The sequence below is a fragment of the Myotis daubentonii genome, chromosome 18 (assembly GCF_963259705.1).
Source record: "Myotis daubentonii chromosome 18, mMyoDau2.1, whole genome shotgun sequence".
NCBI classification, from domain to species: domain Eukaryota; kingdom Metazoa; phylum Chordata; class Mammalia; order Chiroptera; family Vespertilionidae; genus Myotis; species Myotis daubentonii.
This window is the reverse complement of record NC_081857.1, coordinates 13,303,107-13,324,836: the sequence shown is the minus strand read 5'-3', so window position 1 is coordinate 13,324,836 and position 21,730 is coordinate 13,303,107. Positions and strand designations below refer to the sequence as shown.

At 50.2% G+C, this 21,730-nt stretch overlaps 1 protein-coding gene across 1 annotated transcript in view; it reads right to left on the bottom strand.

The window, feature by feature from the left end:
- Positions 1 to 21,463, bottom strand: part of CAMK1G (calcium/calmodulin dependent protein kinase IG) — a 29,423-nt gene extending 7,960 nt beyond the window's left edge. Inside the window, exons 1-5 of the mRNA XM_059673767.1 lie at positions 21,368 to 21,463; positions 9,749 to 9,869; positions 5,908 to 6,036; positions 2,684 to 2,758; positions 173 to 311 (exon numbers count right to left, since the gene is read on the bottom strand). Coding sequence (XP_059529750.1) covers positions 173 to 311; positions 2,684 to 2,758; positions 5,908 to 6,036; positions 9,749 to 9,840 — 435 coding nt within the window. The 5' untranslated portion in view covers positions 9,841 to 9,869; positions 21,368 to 21,463. The remainder of the gene's footprint in view (positions 1 to 172; positions 312 to 2,683; positions 2,759 to 5,907; positions 6,037 to 9,748; positions 9,870 to 21,367) is intronic.
- Between the last annotated feature and the right edge of the window lie 267 nt (positions 21,464 to 21,730).

Here is a 21,730-nt window from a genome sequence, read left to right as displayed (position 1 = left end):
AAGATTTGTTCAATCTAAGGGCAGAAAGGGCCTTAGGAGTGAGCCAGTCCAGCCCTCTCCATTTTACAGAGCTCAGACTGCCCATGACCCTGGCACCTTCCTAAAGGATCATTTCTCTGTCTCTCCTCCTTCCCACCCCCCACCCCCCCCAAACGAGGGCCCGCCCTGGCACCTTTAAGTCTCTGTGGACGATGCCATTCTCGTGGAGGTATTTCACGGCTGATAAGACCTGCTGGATCACCAGGCTGGCATCCTTCTCTGTGTATACACCCCGCTCCAGGATCCGGTCAAAGAGCTCCCCACCGGAAACACTGTGGGCACAGGGCAAAGGCAGGAATCCAGCTCTTATTTCAGGTCATCTGAATGGGTTTGCTCTGTAGTCATGGGGACACAGCTGTGGCGAAACAGACAGGTACCCCTGGCTGTGCAAGGAGGACCTGCCACTCCAGTCTCAGAATGCCTCCTTCAGGTGCCTGGAATGATATCGCTAGGGAGTCATTTCTTTGGGCCAACCATTAACCTCTCCCTGGAAACATCCTTCCCAAGAAGCCAATAATTCCTTTCTGGGAATTATTTCTTATCTGCCTTCTCTTCAGGCCTAGGACACAGGGAAGAAGAAATGATGAAAGAGAGAAGTGAAACTGAAATCAGGCAAAGAGAAGGTGTGCAAATGAGAATTCTGTGCTTATGTCGGGAATTCTTTCCTCATTTTGTCAAATTGGGCCACCTAAAGGTGAAAGTATGGGGTGGAGTTGTAGGGGTAGTTTGAGGCTCACATGGTATATGGCATCTTAGGATTTAGGGGAGTTTTAAGATCAAGTCTGACCCCCATCTCTTGAGTACCATCTAGACCAGCCGTGGGCAAACTACGGCCCGCGGGCCGGATTCAGCCCGTTTGAAATGAATAAAACTATTGAAAAAAAAAAGACTGTACCCTTTTATGTAATGATGTTTACTTTGAATTTATATTAGTTCACACAAACACTCCATCCATGCTTTTGTTCCGGCCCTCCGGTCCAGTTTAAGAACCCACTGTGGCCCTCGAGTCAAAAAGTTTGCCCACCCCTGCTCTAGACTATTTTTGCCTAGAAGTTTTCTAGTGAGTATTGGACACATCGGTGGCAGAGAACTCACTACCTTTTAAGACAGACGGTCTCATCTTTTGTCACCTCAATATTTCTAGCTCTATGATGAACCGACACCCTATAGTTTCTACCGGCAGACATTAATGCCACCATTGGGTCCATGAGGGCCACACAGAACAAAAACAGCATCCTATCACGTGAATCTTTTCAGGTATGTGCACTGGAATACTTTTCTAAGTCCTTCTCTGGGATAAATATCCCAGACTACTTCAACCACGAGTCAGGGGCTCCAATCCCCTTCTACTGCTCATGACATAAGATGTGGCTATGCATCCATATGAGGACCGTGCAATACTAAAGATGTAGAATTCCTCCAATAAAAATGCACGACATCCTACTCCTTCTGCTTCTGTCCTGACGCTCTGGACTCTGTTATGGGAGCTGGAAGCCCATGAGAGAAAGTTACTTTGTCCATAACTAAGAACTCCTGACTCAGGGTATCCTGGGTCCTGGGGCTGGTGCTCTGGGAGGCGTGGTGGTTCTTCAGTGACTTCTGAATCTTCCCACCCTCATGCCTTCCTTAGCCATCTGAATGACTGTGTGATAATCCTGGCTTCACTGAGGTGCCACATGGTCCCTGCTCACTTGTTACGATGCTCTGGGCCCTCCCCCAACCGTACTCCCTTGACTGCTTGCTATTGCTATTCACTGGGCCTCAGGTGAGCCCAGGGGTTAATAGGCTGCTGAGGCCAGAGTTAGTTCATTAGAGTTTCTGAGGAATTAGCCTGTCAGCCAAAAACATTGCATCCAGTTATGCTGAAATTGCAGTGATGAGTGTGTGTGTGTGTGAGTGTGCGTGTACTTTATAAGTAGAATGTCTCTGAGCTCAATACTGAGTCTTTGGGAGCACTGACCAACCCTACAGCAGCCACCCTCAGGCAGAACTCTTATTTGGATATGACAGTGATAGGGAGACCTTCCTAATGAGGCAACATTTCAGTCCTACACATGAACGCACTCACAGTCACAGCCTGTTTATAACTTTGGGTGACTCCCTTTCGAGCAAGTCTTTCTTTATATTGAATTAAAATCTATCTACCTGTGGCTTCTACTCCCATAGTAATTTTACCCTGGAGTGATGTTAAAACATTTAATATCCAGTTTGCTCAACATGACTGGTCAAAATGGACGCTAGCCATGGGGCCAGAGAAGGGTTTTGGAGGCCCCAGCTTTGCCAGGCATTACCCCTTCAATTGTAGTGTTGTGGGGAGGTCGAGGGAAGGGACTGGGCCAGGAGGGAGGATGGATAGGTTAGGGTCACAGCTACTTGCTGACTGGTAGGAAATATTTTTAACAGCTAGTAAGGCTGTGCTGGTATGTACCAACTCAGTAATCAACCCTAGCTTTATCCCCGGATCCATAAAGAACAGGTCCACACCCAGAGGCATACTGATCCTAAAAGGGCTCTTGGCATTCCAGACCCTCTTGAGCTAATTCTTGACATTTAATCACCATCCTTCCCTCACCACCAACCAGCCTCCTCCAGGCCTCTGAGGTTCCATGGGCATCTGGGGGGAAATCAGGTGACCTTTACTTACAGCTGCATGACCAGGTAGTAGTGAGTGGCGCTCTCATAGATGTCTTCCAGGGTCACAATGTTTTCATGCTTGATCCTGGGGAAAGTAAGGTCATGGTGAAAGGCATATGAGTTAAGGTCATCTAGACAAAGGATGCTGATCCAGCCCAACTAGAGACTCTTATTTCTGTTGGAGACGTTTGATGACAATATTTAGGAAAAGAGAGTCCGTATGAAGCCTTCCTAACACATAGGCCATCACAAAGAAATCCCAGGAAAAAGATTCCCAGAGTGGTGCTCAATCGATATTTTTGAATGGATAATTGATCATCCTGCCTTTAGGGAACAAACATTTCATTTCATTTGTTACTTTAAGGATCTATTCTAACTTATTAAAAGAGAAAGTTAAAAAGACCTGAGGAAGGGTAAGGGAGCATTGACCACTAGGCTAGTCTACAACATGGGTATCCAGGTCTCTTTCAGAAACATTGCATGAAGAAAGGCTACTACAACAGGAGGGACTTAGGTTAGCGAGGCCTCCTCATGGGTAACCGTGGAGAAAGTGTTGCAAACTTTTTGTTCCAGGATATTGTGAGAAGGTAGATGCTCATTTGGGGGTTCATTTCTATGGGATGTCTTAGACCAATGATTCTCAATCAGGGGCTGTTTTGTCCCTCAGAGGACATCTGGCGATAGCTAAAGACATTTATGATTATTATGACTGGTGACGGGAGAGATGTTGCAGGCATTCAGTGGTTAGAAGCAGAAACGCTGCTAAACATCCTCCAATGCACAGGGCAGCCCTAACACAACAAAGAATGATCTGGTCGAAAATGTCAATAGAGCTGAGGTAGGGAAATCTTGCCCCGATGACCTTTGCTGGGATTATTCACAGGTGGGAGCAAGCAGAACAATCGTATTATCTAGACTAGAGGCTTGGCTTTCCAATCAGCAATTCAGTGCATCGCTGTCCAGGAAGAACATTTCTAGGAAGTATGACTCATGGTTGTGCAACACAGGGATTAAGAACTTAGACTCTAAGTCAGTTGGGTCAGAGTTCAGATCTAGCTCAGGCATTTATTAATTGAGTAACTTTGACTGGCTTATTCAACTCTTCTTAGCCTCACTTTCCTCATCTTCAAAGATCTGTCTTATAGGGTTACATAAGTATTAAAAAATGCATGTCAAATGCTTAGCACAGTGCCTGGGGAATAGTAAACACATCTATATATATAAAAGGCTAATATGCAAAGTGTCCCTACATGAGTTTGACCAGGAGACCGGGAGTTCTATCGCTCTCTATGACCTGTGCTGACCACCAGGGGGTGGCGCAGAATGAAGGGAGGCCCCAATTGGCCTAGGGATCCTACCTGTGCACAATTTTTGTGCACTGGACTTCTAGTACTTAATAATACCTATCATCTTTTAGACATTTCTAAAAATATAGACTTCTTGCAGCGGTGATCTGATGGATTCAATTATACATACAAGCTGACAAAACTAACATCAATTTGTTGATGATTCATTCACTGAACAAGTATTTATGGTTGTTTATGTATCTGTGCTGTTAGGGACTGATGATACAATACAATAATATCAAAAACCACCTTGCTTTCAATGAGTCTAGAGTCCCTCTCTGCTTTAAACAAATATTTTTATTGATTTCAGAGAGAGGAAGAGAGAGAAACATCAATGATGAGAGAGAATCATTGATCGGCTGCCTCCTGCACACCTCCTCCTGGGGATCAAGCCTGCAACCCAGGCATGGGCTGTGACCAAGAATCAAACCCTAACCTCCTGGTTCACGGGTCAATACTCAACCACTGAGCCACACCAGCCTGGCTCTCTCTGCTTTAATCTCCCTGAAGCCCAGACCTATAACTCTAACATCCTACCAGATACCTTCATGTAGAGATAAGTGGATACATATATTCATCGTGCTCCAATCAATCTCTTTCTATTTCCTCCAAGCCTAGACGTCCTTTTTGCTTTCTATCCCAAGGATGATGTAACTGTCCACTTAATCACTCAATCTCAGAGTCATTTTTAATACTTTTTTCTTTTATATTCTTACCGGTCAACCCCAACTCAATCACTTCTCTCTCTGAAATGCCTCCTAACCTTGGCATTCTGGCCATTACATGATCCTGCCACTACTTTGCTTGTATCCTCTTCGCTTGAGAAAGTCGTATAATTGATCTCCCATCCTCTAGGCTGGCATTCTCCATTCCATGCTTAAGACAGGGTTTCTAAATAGAAATCTGATTATGTGACTTCTTACTTAAAATCACTTGGTGACTTTTCTTTGCCCACAGAATAAAGTCAACAGTCTTTCTCATGACAGCCAAGACCCTTTATAATCGGGTCCCACTTGACTATTTGGTTTCATCTCCTGTCCTTTAATAACTAGTTCAGGGGCTTCCAATACTTACTCTTCCCCAACACCCCTTGCAGCTCCATGATTCTACATTACAGCTTATGTTATTCTCAGTCTGAATTCCCTTTCTGCATTGCCCCTCCTGCCTCCATTAAATTCTACTCATCCTTCAAGATTCCTCTTCTTTGAAAATGTACCTAATAGTCCTTACTCACAAAAAAAACACATGCAGGCAAAATGAATCCCTGTCTCCTTCAAACTCTGCCTTCTGCTAGTGTGAGTCACATCTAACGGGAATAGAGTTTGTTATGATCCCTCTGTCTCTGCTCAGAAAATGTGAGCTCCTGAGGGTAAGGAATTTTGTTGGCTTCATCCTTGTGGTCCTGATGCCTACTACACTTTTTGCACCCCAAAGGAATCCCACAAGGGTTTGTGGCAATAGTCCTGCTTGTAAACATTATGATTTATTAGTGTAGCCTCCATCATGATGCTTAGGGAATTAACCCTACATTAGATTTGGAACAAATTGAGGTTAATTTCCAAGTTTTACACTGCTGCTTTACTGGTCAGTTCTTCCTAGGGTTGGCCTTCAATTGATTTTTATTCCGTTGAGATAATTAACCTTTGGTCTGTGTGCACAAACCAGCTCTGCTACCTGTTGGTTCACTAGACAATTGGCTGGGAGAAAAAATTCAGCCAAGACAGATTTTTGGCTAAACTTAGCTGGTTAATCAAACTGACCCATTAGCTCAATCAAAGGGAGCGATGCCTTTTGGGAGCAACCCAGCCCCAGACCTTCTTGAAGGTAATTTGTGAAGGAAATGTTGTGACCCCCCAGTTGTACTCAGCCAACCCTAAGACCCACTCACTTTTTCAGCACGGCGATCTCATTCTCGAGGCTGCTGTCCCGGAATGCCGGTGACTTCTTGATGCACTTCAGGGCGAAGAGCTTCCCAGTCACCCTTTGCTTCACCAGGAAAACTTCCGAAAAAGCTCCTCTGAGTAGAAAACACGGGGAAATAAAAGTTAGTACTGGCTGGCTAGAGAGCATTGTTGGAGGCAAAACTGAAGTGTGAATGGGGGAAGGTGTGGCAGGTCATTAGTTTCCATTGTCATTATGGGCACCTGATGAACTGTTGATGGCAGAACCTATCTGACATGCCATTGTGCCCTCTCTTTCATCCACCGAGTGGGAAAGAAAAGATTCTATTACAGACTCAGGGACTATACGGTGCTATTTCCTGGATCTATAATTTGGGAAGGACTCCCAGAGACTCTGCTTTGCTCTGGAGAGATTTCTTCACTTGGGAAACTCATTAAAGAGAGGTCACTGCTGCCCAGCCGGTATGGCTCAGTGGTTGAGCATCGACCTATGAACCAGGAGGTCACGGTTTAATTCCTGGTCAGGGCACATGCCTGGGTTGTGGGCTCAATCCCTAGTAGGGGGCCTGCAGAGGCAGCTAATCAATGATTCTCTCTCAACACTGATATTTCTATCTTTCTCTCTCTAGCTTAGAATCTAGGGTGAGAGACAGACACTTGCAGATAAGCAGGAGGTGTTATGAGATCACCGAAAACGGAGACTTCAGACCTGGCCCCTACTATGGTTGGGCTGGCTACATGCTGCCAGTTCCAGCAGATGCCATTCACCTTGGGGCCACTGTATGCTTTATATAATAATTATTACAACATCCCCCCCCCAGCAGACAGGAGGCTAGAGAAAAGGGTGATTTTTCCTAATGTGTACAATGACCATTTGGGATAGCCGAGGAGGACATAATTCATGGCTGTCTGACTTAAGAACACCCTGGCTCAAGTTTAAAGGAATGAATGAGAGTTAGTCCAGTAGGGGAGTGCAGGGAGAGAAACATTTGAAAATGATGTTTCAGCTGGGGGTGGGGAAGAAGCATGAGAAAGAGCATGGAGGTGGGGAGCAGCAGATAGGGGTGAGATGCCACTTTCCTTATTCATAAAAGGAGAGAGGTGAGAAACGTGGCCTTCACAGCCGTGACTTTGTAGGGTCTAACCTGAGTGCTTCTTTCACCTTTACCTCTACAACCACACATGAATGATCGCCCAATTTCAGAGCTGACACCCGCTCTGGGTCCTCTTGTGCAATGAGATCAAATTGAGGCCTTCCTGGGGTGTCATTTACATCAAGGTGTGTGTCCGTGGCACCTGTCGTGGCAATCTGAAGTGATGTTATTGCTCTTCTGCCTCTGGCTGCTTTCTACTGTGTGTGTGTGTTTGTGTGTGTGAGTATGTGTGTGCGTGTTTGTGTGTGTGTGAGAGTGTTTGTGTGTGTGTGAGTGTGTGTGTTTGTGTGTGTGTGCACATGCATGCGTGTGTGACAGAGGAGAGGGATTGGGAGACTTAATTGTGCCATCTGTCAGGCTGTCAGATTGGGGAGCAGAGAGCTAGTTTCGAGCAGTCAAGGTTGTTCGGGTCAAGAGGCAAGACAGGCAGCGCCTTCGGAGCCAGGAGTAATGGCTTCAAGCGTTCTGGTTTGCATTTCCTGCTCTAGCTCTCCACTCCTGCTGGGAGCCCGGGTGCTGCCAGAGGTGGGGGCAGGGGCCAAGGAGAAAAAATGTTTTCCTGGGCAGTGAAAGGAGGCGGTCTGGATCTTGGGTGACAGACCTCCTGCTACAGACTAGCTGTGCCCAGGGTCCCTACAGTTGTCCCAGGACCCTGGAATTGTGGGTGGTGTCTGGGCAGATTTAGCAAAAGCCTGTTCTCCCTGCTGGGTTGTTGCAGAGGAGCCGAAGACTGGAGAGAAGAGGCCTTTGGCCTGGGATTCTGGTGCATCCCCTATGGGGGAGTCTGCTCTGCTTCCTGCTCCCCTCCCCACAGCGCCTCCCCTGGGTCAGTCATGGGGTCTGCAGCCCAGGCTGCCTGTCCCCCTCCTGAGCACCTAGAGGTGCTTGCCCTTAGCTTCTCCTCAGCCCTAGCTGCTAAGCAGTGACTTGACCCTGTCTTGTCCTCCCGGTTGCCCCAAATCAGTGTGGGGGCTGGATCCGTGAGAGCCACTGGAAACACTTAAAATATAGATTCCTGGCTGCTGGGTTTCTGTCTTCCCAAATCGCTGGGTCCAGGAATCTGTATTTTTTTTTCTTTTCTTTTCAAAAAATTGCGTGGGCTAAGATAATAGCAAATTATTTTTTGAGGGTGAACATGATATTGTGGATGTGGAAGAAAATGCCTTTATTCTTAGGAGATACAGGCAGAAGGATTCGGAAGCGATGTGTGATGATGCTTGCAACCAGACTACAAGTGTGTGTGTGTGTGTGTGTGTGTGTGTGTAAAAGAAATATAGTGAAGTGTTAACAACTGTTGAACGTAGGAGGGGGGTATGTTGATGTTGAACTGAATGATTATGTCCCCTTTCCTTAAGCATTTTCGCAGTTATCAGTTAGGGTTAAGCTCCAGTGGCTCTGATGTGCTGGGTTTAGAAGCTGCTGCGGCAGGTCTCCCAGCGCCACGTGGCAGCGTGACTGTCTTCTGATAGTCCTACCGCCCAAGCCTGGGCAGACGGTGAGTAAGCTCTGTCCACCCAGGCATCCTTCTCCCTCCTCTTGATTTTTGGGCTGCTCAGCAAACCGTTCCAGATTCACTCACGAGTCTTGTTCTTCTCTCTTCTGCCAAAAGTCCCCTCTCCAGCCACCCCCGTCTTGGCAAAGGCCCTTCATGGAGGGCCCATGCTTTGATGACCGGCACCGCCGCTGAGACCCTTCTGTGTGCACAGAGCCCAGCCCTGGCCTGGGCGGGAGGGCCAGAGGCCTGCTCTCAGGACCCAGCCAGCTCCTGTGTCTACGGTGAGTGTGGCCAGCCCTCGCTGTCCGAGGTCACTGCCTCCTAGCCAAGGCAGAGGGAGCTAAACTTAGGCCAGGCTGGCCAAAGGCAGGGCTTGCTTACATGGACAGCGCACTCACTGCCCCTCACTGCCCCAGGCCCCGGGGCCAATTAGCCCAGACTAATTAGCTGACCAGCTGGGGTTCTGAGGCGATGGGGCTGGTGGCCCGGAGGTGCTCCCAGCCTGGGCCAAGCGGAGCGTCAGCTGCAGCTGAGCCGGCTCTGCTCCACCAGCCGTGTAATCATTGTCAAGGGGCAGAGGCATAGACACCCCGGGGGCTGGCGGGAGTGTGGGCTGCAGCGTGACTTTATTTTCCCAACACAGCACTTAGCCAGGGAGCAGAGACGATGGCGGGGTGCGGAGCTGATCCAGGTGTGTGAACCCATCCGCGCTTAGCCTGCAAAGCACGTTTTCTTCCATCTCCAGCAGACAGTGGGGTTGCCCTTTCACTGCTGGGGAGATGAAGGAGCTGGGTGAGGAGGCCCAGGGAGGTGCTAGGGTCACTGAACCCCCAGAAGTGCTCCAGAAAGTCTCTTTCCTCCGACCAGGATGAGGACCCAAGGGCTGTGGCAGCTATGGACATAGGCAGGGTCCCTGGGAGCAGGGCAGGAGACAGAAGCTGGGGAGGGGCCTTTTCCCTGGGGGCTCCAGTGTACGAAACCCCCTCTGTATTATCCCAAGGGACCTTCCCTCCTCTCCGCCACAGGCCCCTACTCCACCTCCCTCGGTCCCTTGGAGCTGCTGAGATGATGTCCCGATTGATCAGTCCCTGCTGGCCTGGAACTACTCCTTCCCAGGCTCCCCCCCCCCCCACCAGGAGGTGCCCCAGCCACTCCCTCGTCCCCCAGCCCCGCACTCACGATCCCAGCACCTCCATGAAGATGAAGGTTTTCCGGATATTGGTCGTCTGTTTCTTCCAGGAGCTGCAGTCATCTTCTTCCTTCCGGCCCATCGCCTCCAGAGTTGAAGCTTCCGGGGATGCTTTGTTTGAGGAGGGGAAGAAAGGGTCAGCTCAGCTTGTTTCTCAAATAAAATGGGAGAAGTTGTAAAAAGAATTTATATTGTTATTGATTTCAGAGAGGAAGGGAGAGGGAGATAGAAACATCAAGGATGAGAGAGAATCATAGATCGGCTGCCTCCTGTTCACCTGTCCCCCCTCCCCCATTGGGGATGGAGCCCACCACCTGGGCATATGCCCTGACCTGGAATCAAACCATGACCTCCTGGTTCACAGGTTGACACTCAACCGCTGAGCCACGCTGGCTGGGCTCTGAGTGTCTACTCTAGTCTGTGGTGGGAACTCTTATTTTGTGTATATGCCTAGATGAACTTGGCTTTATCCACCTGGGCTGAGCTAAGGCATTTCCTGTGTTACCAGGTGATCCCCAAGGTATTTATTCACATTGCTGAGTCAGCCCAACTTCCTTTTCTATTATCCCAACTCTGCTACCTCCCCCAACCCCCAACCATTCCTATTCCCACATCCCCAACCATCCCCATTCCCACATCCCCAACTATCCCCATTCCCACATCCACAACCATTCCCATTCCCACATCCACAACCATTCCCATTCCCACATCCACAACCATCCCCATTCCCACATCCACAACCCTTCCTATTCCTGCCTGTTATGGGTGAAACACATGGATGCTCGATGAATGAGCACTGTGTTCCCTCTGCAACTCCCACAGTATCTCGCACAGTGCTGGGAAATAGCTATTCATTAGAATCTGAACTGAATCAGGTCCTAACTTTAATATCAGAGTTCTGGAGTTACCACAGGCATTCAACGGTCGACACCTATGCCGCGTCAGGAGCTGGCTATGTCCTGATGAAAAACACAGCTTCCCTGGGGCTGGCAGGCTTGAGACGGGCAACGAGCAAGTGGACTAACGTGTGCACAGTGTGGGAAACCACAGAAGAACAAAACCCCGGGCTTGGAATAGAGACCAACAGAGCAGGTCTTCTTTAGAGCAAGGTCAGGGGAGGCCTCTGGGAGCAGGTCATATTTCAGGTGAGATCAGAAGTTTGTGAAGAAGCCAGTCAAACACGGAGTGTGGGAAGGGGCGTTTTGGTAGAAGGACTGGAATGTGAAAGTCCTCAGGGGGGAAAGAGCCCCAAGGACTGAAGAGACGTGTAGCTGGAGCAGACGAAACTCTGCATGGCATGGCGCAGTGGTGGCAGGGAGAGGCGGGCATAGGGCAGACCTTAGAAGGCCTTACAGATTTCATTAGATATTGGAATTTCTTCTCAGTGAGACTGGGAGATATTGAAGGGTTTTTAGCAGGAGAGCTAAATTAGACCGCTGAGGTTTTGAAGAGCTCACTCTAGCTGCTCTATGGAGAATGGAGTGGATGGGGCAGGGATTGGCCCATGGAGAATAGGCACGGGCAGAAACCTACGAGAGCGATGAGAGTGGCTGGGACCATGGTGGTAGGGAAGGAGGGAAGTGGGTGGACCTGGGATATATTCCGGGGGTCCAGTTTTCTACGATACCAGGTGATGTGTCTATGGTGGGGTAAGAGGAGTCTAGATTGACTCTTATGCTTCTGGTAGGAACATTCTGGGATGATGGTACCCTTTCTGAGGTCATCATTACTAGAGAGATTCATGTTCTTGGGGTGTGATTGGGGGAGCGGGGTCGGGACTCTGTTCCTTTGGGTGCTCTGCCCTAGCTATCCTAGTACAGCTGCACAAAGCGGTCCTGAGTTTCTGTGGGTGGTGGGTGAGACACATTTCTGCCAGCACTCTTCTCCCACAAACTTCTTGGGCCTGACAGAGAAAGAGGAAAGTATGTCTAGTGGCTGTGTGTCTCAGGCAATGTCCCCCCTTCCTCAATAAAAAAAATGCCAGTAAAATCCATGGGGCCTTCTAATAACTGTAGAAGAAAGATAAAGTTTGTGCCTACACAGTTTAGCATTAGATAAAGAGCATAGGTTTGGAGGTCAACCTGAGTTTAAATCCTATCTCCACTAGTTACTAGTTAAATTGCCTTCAGCAGGTTAATGACCTTGTTGAGACCATTAACTCATCTGTAAAATGGGGACAACACCCCTTCTGGTTATGGTGAAGAATATTAGCATATTGTCTCACCTGTATTAAACAGTTGTAACAGAGATATTATGTGGGGGATATTAAGTTGATGGTTTTTCATTCCTGGTCAGCCCCATTTGGAGGACTTATGCCATAAAATAGGTTCTATAGCATAGAAGGAAACCCCTTGTGCCATTAGACATAACTGTGAGGCTTAGACCCTGGGAATAAGAAGATTGTGACACAAGTGAGGTCCTTGCCAGAGAGGACAAGGCGTGGAAAGACTGCTACTTTGGGCCCGAGTGGATCCTGGGAAGGAGATGGGGAGACAGCGGGTGTAGTTGTCAGAAGCACATCTTTGCTAACATCCAACCAGGAACAGATGGGTGGGCTTCCCAGGGCCCCACTGGTGGGAGACCGTAAGCCTAGGGGCAACCCTGGCTGCAGCCACATCTGAGAGGTCAGAACGTACTTATGGGGCAGACCTAGAGGGAGAAGCTGAGCAAGATGGAGTCGAATGATCTGCAGAAGTAGCCCAGGGCCAGCTTGTACCACCTCATGACAGCTGGCTGTGCATGTCTGTTCTCGGCCCCATGCTTAGTAGCCTCATGTTGTTAGCCATCCTGGGAGTATTTGCACCATGGAAACAGGCAAATGCTACAATCAGGGTTTTCCCCCACTCTTCCCCTCACCCTCCAAGAACTAGATGTTAAGCATTATCAAAACACAAAGAAGCAAACAAACAAAACATTTATCAGCTCCCCTCTGCCCATGGCCCTGGTGAGGGGATATATTGCTGCTAAAGGGGATGTCACCTGGGGTCTGGATGAAGAGACTGACTATAATCAGGGAGTCTCAGGTGACAGCAAATGGCTGGGATCAGGGCCTTCAGGGGAGGGTGTCAGCATGACATTCCATGGGCCAGATGAGACCAGTCACACCTCAGAGGCCACTAGTCAGCTTCTGACAAGATCCTAGACAGCTGGGATTTGAGGTCCCTGGCAAGTCGGATGCCCCCCTCTCCCATACTAAAACTAGATCGAGTGCCGAATAACGGAAATGCCACCTTGAACTAGAACAGGAGGAGGAAAGGCCATCCAAGGCTGTGTTTTCCTGAGAGACACTTTATAAAGGGCTACATGAGACTCTTTATTAAATCTGAGATGTTATAATGGACAAGTTCAAATGTGAAGTTTCCTATTTCCTTTTTGCTGCCTGGCGAGGTAGGATTTATTTTCTTTAAAATATATTCTTATTGATTTTAGAGAGGAAGAGAGAGGGAGAGAGAGAGAGAGAGACAGAAACATCAACGATGAGAGAGAATCATTGATTGGCTGCCTCCTGCATGCCCCACACTGGGGACCGAACCTGGGCATGTGCCCTGACGAGAATCAAACTGTGACATCCTGGTTCATAGGTTGATGCTCAACCACTGAACCACACCGGCTGGGCATAAGATTTTATAAGAAATAAAGAATCTATAATTTCTTTGCACATTTTAATATAGTGTGTAAATTTGCAACCTGGCTATATAATTATGAAAAAACACATTTGAAACAGCCAAGTGTAGATCTGGTGGCTCGTGCTGGCAACTTTGGGCTCATTTGTTGACTTGCTCCTTTTGGCTTGTGGCAGCCCAGAGGGTCCACAGCACTGGCCAGGGGAGGCCTCACCCTGGACTTTGAGGGCAGTCCGCAAGGTGGAGACAAAGGGACCCTGATTGGCAGAGACTACTTTGAGGAAGATGAAATATTACAAGAGGGCTATCTTTAGCCAGATATGATTCTGTAGATTCTTAGCCCCAGATCTAGCAGCTTCCACTTATCAGAGCGGTTGGCATCTGGGCTTGGGCCAAACGCTTCCTACCGTGTAGACATACTGTAGCTGAGAAGTCTGGAAACATGTGGGAACATAGGGTGGGCGTTAAAAGGAACCGGATCAACAGGGCCAGTGTGTGTGTGTGTCTTTCTCTGTCTCTTTCCCCTTCCAAAGAACAGGGCTGCAGACAGACAGTTTTTCCAGGTAGGGAGCCAATCAAAAGCCTTCTTTCCACTTGAGGCCTTCAGGTGGGCGGTCGTCACTCCCCCTGGTGTATCCCCCATGGAATGACTGTCTGCTTGCTCTCCAGGAGGCATTACCACCTCATTAGCAGATCGGTACTCGCTGTTCCTTCTTTCCCATCTCTTTTAAATAGCTTCTTAAAACATAGTATGCTTAGCCTAAGTTAGGCTATAAAGAAAACATCTTTCCCGCCCACCCCTCCTCCCATACACTCAATGCTAACAATTTAGAGCTACATGAAAAAGTCCGGGCCAGACCTGAACCCCTGCTTCATTCCCGCCCCTGCTTAGCCGCAGAGAAACCTCAAGGCCTTTCAGAGGGAAATAAAACAAATTCTGAAAAGGTCGAAGCTCCACTATTGCTCTCATTTGTTTCCAAAGTGCTCCCCACCTCTCTGTTTCTGCAATAATTTCTATTGGGCTCCGAAGCACCACAACAGCCACTGGAGGCTTCTCTGAGATTTAGAGCTGATTTCCCCGTGCAGCTCAGGAGACGCGGACGCTGGCATTCGGGGCTGGTTCGGGCCCCTCACTCCCCAACAGGGCCAGGCCCTTCAGAATGTTCTGCAGAATGGTCCTGGCAAAGGAAATGACCTCATTACATGGGACCATCTTTGGGTTGTGGAGGTAACACCCCTTCATTCGACATGCATTTATGGAGTACCTTCTGTATACCCACTGGACTAAATATAGACATTTTTTATGACATGAGGTTACCCTGGGAAGTATTTAGAAACAAGTTGAAAAGACCAAGAAGAGGCATATAAATAAATGCCTAAGAACACAGACCAGTGGATGGGAGTTGGCAAATGAATGAGCACGTTGGGTCAGGGCCAAAATGGTTCAGAGGTTGACTGTAGCTGACTGCTTACATGTGGGTTTCCCTCACCAGCATGCGAGCGCTTAAAGGGCAGAGGCCATGCATTCCTCATTTTGGAATCTCTAGCGCCTGGTACTGAGACTGGGACATACTCAGGGTCTGGCCCATATTTGTTACATGAGTGGAGTGAGGAGCAGATCCCGGGGGTGGAGCTGGGGTGGGGAGGGGGGCTTGATCAGGGGTTGCTTTGCACAGGAATTGGACTTCAGACAGATGTTGAAGGGGGCGGGGATGTAGTCTTGATATTGCTCCAGTGAGGAACAGCAGCAGGGAGCCCTGCACCCTGGGAAGGGCAGGCGGTGGGACCTCCTCTCTAAGCTCTCGCCATGAGACCCTGCCTAAGGCATAGCAGCAGAGAGGGCAGAATTGACTTGCCTTCTTTGCCATCATCATCACTTCTGGGACAGACAGCTGGGCTCTAGGTCCAGTTCTTGGTCAGCAGAACCCCCTGGGCCACTTGAAGAGGCCCACCCCCCTGACCATTCTATCTAGAGTCATCTCCCCCGCCCCCCCAAAGTTCCTCTATAGTGTCAGCCTGAGCCGGTCTTCTGTAACACGTCTGGCAATAGGAAATTCTCCTGTTTGTTTGTTTGAGCTCATAGCCTCACTAGAAATCAACTCCATACGGACCAAGACCTGGTCCATTTCCCTGTCTCCCTTGGGCCTAGCTCAGCGCCTGGCTCCAGCTACTTAGTACTCAGTCGTATGTTTTGGATGGTCTTCTTGATTTCTGGGGGGAAGATTCCACAGCTGGGAGGAGGCTCCAGAGGGAAAAGTTCTTCCTGAAGGGCAGGACGCACGATCTTGGGGGTGGACACTGCCTCTGAGCAGGCCTTTCTGAGCTTCTGGGAACAGGCTGTGCCATCCAGCCCGGTATGTGTGAGGTGCTGGTGAGAGATCCTGGGCTGGGAGCCCAGGAGGCAGGCGTCCTTTACACGCGTTTTCCGTGGGTCACCCCTGCCCTTCTCTCCTTCCCAGGCTCCCAGAGAGAACTGTAAGGCAGATAAGCTTATCTTTGGTGGCTGCCTCATTGTCATCACCATCCTCTGAAGGTGCCAGGCCACCTGGGGCCCCACATGGCCCTGGAGCCTCTCTCTGGACCCTCACTCCTGCCTGCCTTGTTCCATGTAACCTCCTTATCAAAAGTTTCCTATTTTGAGTCACAGCCACTTAGGACTCTGCTTATTAAATCAATCAGCTGAGCTCATTGCTTATGAGTGTCACCCCTCCGGATAAGATATCCCAGAGTCTTGGGGGCATCCGGTTTTAATCCAGAGGCATTCAATTTAATTTAACTCAATGCAATGTGTTACCAGATCCACAGTCCAGTTCCCAGACTGGTCACAACACACTAAGAGATGGGGACAAGGAAGGAGAGGATCTTTGAGCAGCAACTCTGCAGCCTTCCACCCACAGGTCACGGCGCTCAGCTCCACCTACAGGAAGAGGCAGCCTGCCTTCCCTGGTGCTCTCCGGGGGCATGGTGAGCAGGCCCCGGAGCCTTCCTGAGGGACCATATGGCCCTTTCACTCACCTCAGAGGAGTCAGGCCACCCTAAGACTGCCTTGTGTTTCCACAGTTTTCCATTTCTTTGTATCATGACTCAGAAAGGCCTGCAGGTCTTAAGGGGGAGGTTATCAGTTGGATCATCTGTCATAAGAATGTGCTGTCGGCCCTGGCTGGCATGGCTCCGTAATCAGAGTGTCAGCCCACACACGCTCTGTGTGGGTTCAGCTCCCGGTCAAGGGCACATGCCTGGATTGCAGGTTCGATCCCGGCCCTGGTCCGGGTGTGTGGGGGAGCCAACCAATCTATGTGTCTCTCTCACATTAATGTTTCTATCTCTCTCTGTTTCTCTCTCCCCCTCTCACCCTCCCCTCCATCTAAAAATCAATGGGAAAAATATCTTCTGGTAAGGATTAACAAAAACAAAACGAAACGAAACAAAACAAAGAATGTGCTGTCTGCCTCCAGGCTGGGGCACTCTGGCTATAAAGGGCCTGTAAGGCTAAATCTGGGCTGTTTTCTTGCCCAGGCCCCACCATTTCCTGGACTTTCCATCATGCTCTGGATTGAGAGGCACTAGACCAGTGATGGCGAACCTTTTGAGCTCGGCGTGTCAGCATTTTGAAAAACCCTAACTTAACTCTGGTGCCGTGTCACATATAGAAATTTTTTGATATTTGCAACCATAGTAAAACAAAGACATATTTTTGATGTTTATTTTATATATTTAAATGTCATTTAACAAAGAAAAATCAACCAAAAAAATGAGTTCGCGTGTCACCTCTGACACGCGTGTCATAGGTTCGCCATCACTGCACTAGGCAGAACTCAAGTTCCGGCTGCAGTCTTGACTTGGCACCGAGGAGCTGTGCAGCCCCAGGCAGATCACTGCACATCTCTGGGCTTCCACCGCTCCTCTTGGTGAAGAGATAGGAGTGGATTAAGTTTCCCTGAAGTTTGCTTTTTAGAATGTTATTAGTCCCAGGAGATTCTGAGCAAAGTGGATGTTCTGCCTCTTCAGCAGGTGTCTTTAATGATGCACATTAGCTTATTAAAAAGGTTCTGGGGACTATTACAGATACTTGCTTCATGCTATTTATCCTGGCACCCCCCAAATTTACTAGGCTGCAAAAGTCTTTCCTTTTGCAATACCTACTAGCCTCCAGGGGAATTTAGAATTGCTCAGAGCTGACTTTGGAAAACGGGGACTAGGCCATCTCTACTGCTCCATGATCCTCCATTTGTTTGAGCAGTATGTGGCTTTTCCAGTAGCCTGCTGTCATCCCTCAAAGACCTGTCCCCTCACCGAGTCACAGGCACGTGGCTGGGTGTGTGTGAGCTGTCAGCACCTGCTTCCCATTCATGGGATGCCACTCCAGTGGCTGGTCAGCTGGCCAGAGCTCAGATCCCGGACCCTACAGCCTCCTGGGGCCTTCTGGCTGGACAGCACTTCACAGCAGCACGGACTCCATCCCCAGCCCTCCCACGAACCCTGCCATCTCAAAGGCCAACTCTGCTTGCCAGTTTCTGTTTGCAAAATCACTGAGGAAGGACCTTTCTCAATTGCCTCCTGCAGTTTATTTCAGGCTCAAACCCACATTTAAGTGTAACCAGATTCCTTCCGCTGCGGTGACAAGCCAGAATCCATGTGTTGCTTAAGGTGCACTGTGTGCCTCGCATCTAGGAAGCCAGGAACATTCCCCCGGCTTCACTGAGTGACACATAGGAGTCACTGGAGAGAGCAGGGGGTGCTACTTATTATTATAAGGAAGGGAGGGGGGGGGAGAGAGAGAGAGAGAGAGGTGAGAGTGAGACATTGATTGGCTGCCTCCTGCATGACCCCCACTGGGGATTGAGCCTGAAACCTGGGCATGTGCCCTGATTGGGAATCAAACTGGCAACGCCTTGGTCTCCAGGATGATGCCCAAGCAACTGAGTCACAATGACCGGGGTAGCTACTTGTTCTTAATGTGCTTCTAACCACAGTGGGTCTCCGTGTCCTCGTCTGCAGAAGGGAATAAGGACCTCTGTCTATTTCTTGGCTTTCCTACGATGCGCAGTCCATCAGCGGGCTTGAAAGCACCCGCACCCTCTCACGGGCTAGGCCGTGGGCCCACACCAAGCACACGGAGAGAGAGAGGGAAACAAATAAAATTTTAAATAGGGGCGAGCGAGGACAGGAGCTGAGAATGCTATTCCCTCAGCTGGTCTTGGCTCCCACATGCCTCTCACAGCGTGAGCAGCATCTCTTCTCACTGTGATTCCGAAGTGTTTCAAGCTATATACATTCTCATACCTCACGGCCCTGAAATGCAAACCGACTACTTCATCTGGTACTCAACCAAGAAAACAGCGATCTGTTGCAACACTGTAGGAAACACTGCTGGTGTTGGAATTTTTTTTTAATTTTTTTTTATGGGCAATATGCTCATCTCCACCCCGGCCCCTTTCTAAGGAGTTTTCAAGGGTAGTAGTTTTGCCTGTGTCTGCCACACGCTGCCTTTGAGCTTAACTCCCATGCAAGAGGCGCCTCCTTTGAACAGCCGTGGGGCTATTGACTGTACACCGCCCCAGCCAGGCCTTCTCCTGCACCTTCCGCCTTCTGGAAGGTGAGAGAAGGGATCTCCCCCTGGGGAAGGGGCGCAGAGGCAGCACAGGCTGAGCTCACATCCGCTGGGGCAAGAAGCTCTGTGTTACCAGCCTTCCCTCCGAGGACACCGGTTTGACAATCATCACAGCCCCTGCGGCCCCGCTGGCCCGCACGGACTTGCGTTCCTTTTGGCAGCCGCCTAGCCCCAGCCCCAGCCCCTGACATTGACCGTGCAGGCAGGCGCTCCTGCAGTTGTAGTGCCACACGCAGCCGCTCCACCTCTCTCATTCATCCTGCAGCTCATTCACTCCAGGCTCGGGCAGGCTGCGGCGGGGCCCCAGCCCTCGCAGGCACTCCATGTGGCAATTTATTTATGGCCATGTGCGTGCGTGCGTGCGGGAGAGAGGGGGCGAGGGAGGCGCTCTCCTCTTAGAGAGGGATTCTTGTCAGTCCCACCCACAACTGCTCCAGTCCTGCGCGCGGATCGCCTGGGTGGGGCACTGCGCTAGGCACTTCAGCATTATCTTGAATGCACAGGGCAGCCTTGCATGGTAGGTGTCATTAACCCCATAGCTGGAATCCTGATGGGTAGACACATTCAGCAAAATGCCCCAAATCAAGCAGATGGTAAATGACAGTCCGTCAGAGGCAACAGCAACCCTTGCCTAGTCCCCCTACCACCCAACCTGTTGCCTCTTTCCTGGTGGTGACTGTTGGGTCTCACACCACCCTCATTCTTAGGATGCTTGCTTGCACTCCCAAACCTGATGGTTCTCACCGCCCCCCCCACCCCCCACCCCCCACCCCACAGGGCTTGGATGATCTGGGAAAGGCTGCATCCCCAGAAAACTCAGAGTTCTTAGCACTGAGGCTGGGGCCCGAGGCATCTACTGTGGAACCAGCGTCTGATCTGGCCCAAACCTGGTCTCTAACCTGAAGCTTCTTCCCCAAAGTTTTGCCCCCTTTCCTAAAGAGTGCCCCCCCTCTCCCCTCTCCCCTCCATACCCTCCTCCCCCACACCTAGCTATCTGCAGCATCATGGAAAGGTCACTGATTATATCAGAAGATCTAGGCTCAAATGCTACTCTCATCAAGCTTTGCAACCCAGGCAAACCGCTTAACCTCTCTGAGTCTCAGTGATCTCCTCTATAAAAGGAGAAATCATACTTCTTTCACCAGCCCGCTGGACTCGCCCTAAAGATAATTAAGAGAAAGCACACCATCCACCGTGAAGTGGGGTCCCACACCCGGTATTACTAAGCACTCTGTGTGATGGCCTGTTGGGTCTCCTCTTTGGCCCTGGTTAAGCTTGGGTCAGTAGCCCTGCCGGGCCAGGCTCTGTCTCCAGCCTCTGGCCTGGGAAAGATCATCTCCTTACCCAAGACGGAACCTGCTTGACCCTCTGGACTCTCCTCAGCGATTTTTCTCATCATCAATTTATCTGGCTCCAGAGCAAGCAGCCGGCCAGCCATGCACGGCAGCCAGACCAGCGCCAGCCCTGGCAGCGCCTCCCTCCGGGAGCCTCAGGGTTAAGGTTTGTGCGTCAAAGTTACGTGCAGCGAAGGGGCCACAGCGGGGATGGGGGTGGTGGGGGTGAATCCAGACCTCCTTTTAGCATCTTTACCTGAGGACTCAACTGGGGAAGTTCAAAGACAGGAGGGAGGTGGGTGCACCCCGCCCCCTGCCCCGGGGGAAGGTGAAGGAGAGCAATTCCTCCTGCCCGCCCGCCCCGGGTGGCTGAGTTCTGCATCCTATGCCGCCAAGGACGCGAGCTGGAGCCGGTCCCTGGACCCTACCAGGGGGGCCGAGGCTGGCTTCCCTTCCTTGGCTTTGCAGAGCCACAGGCTGTTCACAAACCTCCTTTTAACCCACTGGTTGCTCTAATCCTCACCACAACCCAGACAGGTAGGCAGACTGGGCATTGCCCGGCTTGACAGCTGGGGTCAGAGAGGTTAAGAGATGAAGGCTGTGCAGGAGGCAGGGGTGCCGCATGCTGGGGGTCCCGACACCCTGCAGATGGACTGCCCCCCCCCCAGGCACAGAGCCCTGAGGGTTGTCCCCCGGAATGCAGCCTGCAGCAGGCATTGAGGAGAGGAGGGACATAGACAGACACGGGGCTCCCCTTTTCCTGCCCAGAGTGCAAACGGTTCTCCCACTCCAGCCAGCCCTGAAGTGGTGTCCAGAGGCCCCCCACCGGGGTCCCACCCGGATCTCATTCAGACTTCTTTTCCAAGGCAGCCACAACTTACCCTGGGCACCACAGGAATCAGGCAACACTGGACCTGAGGCTGAAATCAACGCCCAAGTTGCTCATGGAAGTGGCTCTTCAAACCCACTCTCTAGGAGCCACCTGCCCCCCACTAAGCAAGGAACCTCCTAAGATCAAGAAAAGAAGCAGGCTCCTCTTACCCAGGGACTCAGAAAGAAGTCGTGCTCCTGGTGCTCCCACTCCAGCTCCTACAGGTCTGTGAGGATTTGCTGCTCCGGGTGGGTTAACAATAAGCCGAATTAAAGGGGAGGAATGCAGGGGTTTTCTTTCCCAGGACCGTAACCAGGCAGCCTTAAAGGGGAGGAAAAGTAGCTAGGTGGCTTCTATCTCTCCTTCCTTTCCCCTGTTCTCCCTCCCTCTGAGCAGCATTTAGTCTGGTCCAGAAAAATGCTTTTGCAAAGAGGCTCTTTTATTCTCTCTCTCTCTCTCTCTCTCTCTCTCTCTCTCTCTCTCTCTCTCTCCCCCCACATGCCTGTGTAATTGTGTTTGCATTGATGAGTGTG